We start from the raw sequence: 5,490 nt of genomic DNA on the forward strand, positions 1-5,490 counted from the left end.
CAGGCCCCCACTGGATGTACCGCCCTTGGTTTCCCCCCCCCTCATTAAAATTCTCCAGCCCCTCTCACTGGCCTTGCCAGCCAGAAGTTTCTCAGAGTGAAGGAGGGAGCTTCTCTAACAGCAGCCAGCCCCAGGGGCAATAGGATAGGAATCGAGCCCCACATGGGGCTCTCTGCTCAGCAGGAAGCCTGCTTCCTCTTCTCTCTCTGCCTCTCTGCCTACTTGTGACCTCTGTCAAATAAATAAAATCTTTTTTTAAAAAATCAGCATTAGGGGCGCCTGGGTGGCTCAGTGGGTTAAAGCCTCTGCCTTCGGCTCAGGTCATGATCTCGGGGTCCTGGGATCGAGCCCCGCATTGGGCTCTCTGCTCAGCAGGGAGCCTGCTTCCTCCTCTCTCTCTGCCTGCCTCTCTGCCTACTTGTGATCTCTGTCAAATAAATAAATAAATAAAATCTTAAATTTAAAAAAAATCAACATTAAAAAAAAGGGGGGAGGAGATCTGCCTTTTTCCTGGGGAGGGGAGACGGGCCTGGAATCCCTGACCAGGATGAGAGGACTGCTATGGGTAGAGCAGAGGTTACAAACTCTACCGGACTGTCCAGCCTTTATTTTATTTGGTCCGAATTGTGTTCTGGAAATATCTGAATTCATCGCTAAGATTTAGAAAGCAGGAGCTGTGATCTGGCAGCGTGTTACCCTCCTGGCTGGGCAACAAGCAGTGGGAAGTCAGGGTCAGCTGCTCCACACACCCCCCACCCCCGCCCCGCCTCTACCCCCACCTCCTCCGCGCCTCTACCCACCCAGGCTCCCCAGCTAGCCACTCTCCACCTGGCTCCCTGTACCCCTTTCACAGTTTCCAGCTGGGCCTTGCAGGCATGCACATTTGCGTCCTCAAGCACACGGGTTGCTGCACAAACTTTGGGGCAAGGGTCTGCAATTTACCGGGGTTCCGGGCACCCATTCCCCCATCTATCGGCATCTGCATGCTCACCACGGACGGAACCTCCTGTGATTGCAGAGGGACCGTCTCTCCTTCCACGTAACTCCGATCCTTCCACTGTAAAGTAGGTCCCACCTCTCTTGTCCACTCGAGGACATCATTCCACCCAGGCCTCATCGACAGCATCACTTTTTCTCCCTCTGCCCGACCACAAACAAGCAGTAATTTCTCCCTTAATAAAGACCTCTCAACCCCGCTTGCCCTGCCAGTTATTGCCCTAAGAGGCCGCTAACCGCCTCTCAAGAGTCTTCTCCACCCACGGTCTCCAATTCACCTCCACCCCCTTCTCTTAAAAGCGACTCTGGTCAGGCGTTAAATCCCCCTCACTAAGCTAAAACTACTCTTGACAAGGTCACCGACACTAAGGCCTCCTTGTCAGCCCGAGGAGGGCGTCTCAGGCACGTGGTGCCGGGCGATCGGTGCTGTGGGTCAGAGCTGACCACGCCCCCTCCCAAACACCGCCTCCCGCTGCGATTCTAAGACGCGGGGTTCGCTCCTTTCGGTTCTCTTTTGCAGGAAGCCCAAATGTCACAAATTCTTTGCTAGGATGTACGGTGGCTGCAGGCAGAATGAGGGCACGGGGGAATCCAGATGCCAAACGTCAAAATGTTACACTGTTTCCTAAAATACTTCCTTCTTTATTCGTGCGCTTGTGTTGCAGAGCTCTTGCTCCTTCTGGCCAGAGAGACAGCACCTGGCGGCAGGGGTGGTGGCAGTGGTGAGTACCCCGCAGGCCATAGACACCTCTGACCCAGCAAGGGGGAAAGAGCGGCGGGGCCTGGGCCACACTGGGCGGCACCACCGCTTCTGGCTTAACTGCATTGTTATGAAGCCTCCTACTTGCTTTCCATGCTTCCTGCCTTAGTTTATTCTCACCTTAGCAGCCCAGGTCAGATGCGATCACTCACTGAAAACCCTCTACTCCATACTCCACTTGGAGTAGAACCCAGAGTTCCATGTTTGCAGAGTCCCACTGGGAAGGACCCTCTGCACTCAGCCCTACCATGCTCCCCTCACTCCTCCTGCTCCAGCCACCTGGGTTCTTGAGGGCCTCAAACACCCCCGTATGCTCCCACCTTCAGCCTTTGCCCTGGCCCCCCTGTGCCTGGAACGTTCCCCCAGCTGTCAAATCTCAACTTCCTCCACATCTTGTTTACATGTTACCTCTTCCAGAAATCATATTTGAAACGCCGCCTCGCTTTCCTCTGACCCCTCCTGAGCAACCTTGCTCTACTGTTTTTGTTTACCCCTTGGCAGGTCATCAGTGATATTGTATTATGATCTACTTACTTGTGTTTATTGTCTAGGTCTCTCCCACTCCCAATTTTGAATCTCGGAGGGCACATAACAAGCCCTTCATATTTCTTGAATATGTGATTTTCTAGGAAGGACCATAGCTTTGATCAGATTATCAGAGTTTTTTGGGCCCAAAAACTATTAAACAAAACACTTCCCAGGTCTAAAGCTGTTTGAGAACAAACCGTTTGTTTCAGGCTTTAAAGAACCTTTCTGAGCAGGGAAACAGCAAACCAAATACATATTGCCCTTGGATTTTCCCAATTCCTTTCACGTGGCAGTGTTGGGTGTCCCCTCCTATGGTCTCAGCAGCTTCCAGACCCTGTGAGAGACCTTCCCCAGCAGCAGCACAGAGAGGAGACAGACCATGAGATTTACCCCACAAGTGGGCACTGTATGTGGAGCACATGCTGGGAGCAGTGAGAACAGCAGTAAATACAGAACAGAAAATAATGATCTTTGAAATGACAACAAACGGGACACATTATCTAAGCACTAACACCTAAGGAGGCGGCTGCCCAGACTCTGGTGGGCAGCTCCTCAGGAGAGAGAGGCTGACTTCTTTCCAGGCTGCCTTGTCTTCAGTCCTTGTAACTTTTCATCTTTCAGTGCCTTCAAGAATTTATCTGCAGGAGAATAAAACAAACACAGCTGTAGTAAAGATAAGGGCTTTTCTAACACTTCCAAAGTAAGCTTCTGGGAAGCAATTGTGTGTTCCCTGCATGAACCCAAAACCCAACATGGGTAGGAAAAAAACCCTAACAGACAAAACATGTTTAAGTGAAGAATATGTAGTAAAGAAATCCAGGACTTAGACAAGCCTGTCTTCTACGAATTCTTTCCATGGCTGTGGGGAAAAGGACCTTACAGGGGATGCCTGATGAGTTGGGGACAATTCTCATGGTCACATTAACCTGAACATTTAGGTTATTTCATACTCCCCTTCCCTGTATGGCAGGGGAGCCAATTTAACCTGTTGTTTTTGTTTTGTTTTGTTTTGTTTTGTTTTACAATAGTGGGGATGGTCTTTCTAGAGCAATATCCCCTCCTCCATTGGTATACTATAAGCCTTAGTCAGAACAGGTGATGGGAAGACAAAGTCTGCAGAACAGCTTATGGCTACTGAATATTCCACAGTGTGATAGGTCCTTATGGGAGTAGAATCAGACTTAACTTTACCCTCCAATGGGAAGGATCAGTTAGCTTGCAAGCTAGAGGAATCCTGCCCATATCGCACACCTGGTCTGTCCTGGTCCAGATTCCTAAGACTTTAAACCTACAGTCAGAGGGCAGAGCTCAGGACCCTGGTGAGACAGCTTCCAGGATCAAGGCCAGGGTTCACAGGGAGGTTTCCTTTCAGCACTGAGAAGTGGAGGGCCCCAAAGCCCCTAGATGATCTGTCCTTGGGCTTCCTGAGTCTCGCACAATTCCCATCTACAGACCTAGGTTGGAGTGTCTTACCTACAGACACACCAACTGACCTTTGCTTCCACCTCCTCCCATTCAGGACCAAAGTTGAAAATAAACACTAAAGCTCAGGTCTGTAGAGGTAGGGGGTGTGTGTGGTGGGTGAGGGTAATATTACTACCACGGTGGGGGTAGGGGTGTCACGGTGTAAAAGTTTAAAGTGCAGGATGGGGGCTGTGGTGGTTTGAGTTCTAGGTTTGGAGGCTCATAGTCCAGATTACCAAACACGCTCAGGATTGAAGGAGGGTGGAGTCTGGGCCAAAAGTGTTCATGAAATCCTGACTGTGGTGAGGGTAGACATGGGTTGAAATCCAGGAAGGGGGTTGACGGGGCGCCGGGAGGTGTGGCTGGGTGCTGGAGGAGTTGATCTGGGAATCTGGGATTCCTGGGGGCTGGAGTTTGGGCCGGAGGCCACACTGCAGGGGAGAGGTTTAGGAAGGCTTGGAGCCAAGGAGGGAGCCAAGGAGCGAGCCAAGGCAGGCTAAGAGGGGACTCGGGCAAGGTCACGCACAGCGCTGAGAGTCGAAGCCGTCCCCAGTGATGGTGAGCAGCTCCAGCTCCTTAATCCGGATCTCCAGCTCGCACAACTCCTCGGGGTGGGAGGCGGAGGCGACCCGGGGGGTCGTGGGGCCGGGGGCCAGTGGCGAGGCAGCCACCTCGGGCCCCGGCGGTGGCGAATAGAAGAAGCGCAGAGGCTCGTAGGGGATGGAGGCCAGGCCGGAGGGCCAGGGCGGAGGCCAGGGACGCTCGCTGGGAGGCCCCAGGCCCGGTGGCGGCGGCGGGGGCGCCGGAACCTGGGGTGCCTGGGGCAGGGGCCGCCCTGCCACCGCCCCGCCCGCCGCCGCCCCGCCCGCCTTCAGCGGCACGAAGAGCTTCTTCCAGATGTTGAAGTCGCTGAGAGGGGACGAGGAGATGCCACGATCGTAGAGGGAAGGGAAGTAGAGGGGCGGGGCCGGCCGCTGGCTCATGGTAGGGCTCTGGCTGCCGCGCCGCCCCTTCGGCATCTTTTGAATGGGAGGCTGCGTGGGAGGAACCCCGCGCCGGGAGACGCGCGCCTCAGCCCCGAGTCGCCGGGATTCTGAGGTTCTACAGGCCACGCCCCGACGGAGCGCGGCCCCGCCCTTTCGTCCAGCCCCGCCCCGAACGGGCGGAGTTCTAAGGTCCGGCCGGCCACGCCCCAGAACGTGCCCCGCCCACTGACGGCTGGCTGAGTCCTTGCAGTGGGAGAGGATGGGGAGAGCGGGAGGTCTGGGAGTCTTGCAGGCGCGCTCTCGTCCGCCCTATCCGCACCCCTGGTTTTCCGCTACGCTCGGCGATCGCCCCACATCCACTGTCCTCCAGCCTCCGATCCGGTCCCGCCCCTCGACTCTTCCCAACGCCCCTACATTTCCACAGGCCTCGCTCCCCTGCTGTTGCGCCCCCGGCCCTACCTCCCATCTCACATCTCCCTTCCCCACAGAACCTCAGACAAGAACAGGAAGCAGGGAGCTGGCCAGAACTGCAAAAATACATTTTCCAGTCTTCCTTTCCTTTCACAGGGAGAAAAATATTTCCTAGAAACCCGCCCCCTGCCACAGCCTTAGCACCTCTCGCTGCAAAGTATCTGGGGAGATGAATTTTCATCCTCTACAACAGGAGGCAAAGGAGAAGAGGTTGATGGGGATCGGAGGTTAGAGCCAACGCATGTTTCTGCCAAATTTCCCAGTGTTGTGAAAGATTCTAGAGAA

The 5,490-nt window shown here is 54.4% G+C and overlaps 1 protein-coding gene across 1 annotated transcript; it reads right to left on the reverse strand.

The window, feature by feature from the left end:
* Positions 1–2,664: 2,664 nt before the first annotated feature.
* CUNH11orf91 (chromosome unknown C11orf91 homolog) lies at positions 2,665–4,832 on the reverse strand. Its single transcript, XM_032840962.1, has 2 exons — positions 4,275–4,832; positions 2,665–2,922 (listed from the first exon to the last, which is right to left on the reverse strand). The coding sequence occupies exons 1-2, from the start codon at positions 4,765–4,767 to the stop codon at positions 2,837–2,839; spliced, it is 579 nt and encodes a 192-aa protein (XP_032696853.1). The 5' UTR covers positions 4,768–4,832; the 3' UTR covers positions 2,665–2,836.
* Between the last annotated feature and the right edge of the window lie 658 nt (positions 4,833–5,490).

The sequence above is a fragment of the Lontra canadensis genome, unplaced genomic scaffold (assembly GCF_010015895.1).
Source record: "Lontra canadensis isolate GAN:19392208 unplaced genomic scaffold, GSC_riverotter_1.0 scaffold118, whole genome shotgun sequence".
In the NCBI taxonomy this organism is placed as follows: Eukaryota; Metazoa; Chordata; class Mammalia; order Carnivora; family Mustelidae; genus Lontra; species Lontra canadensis.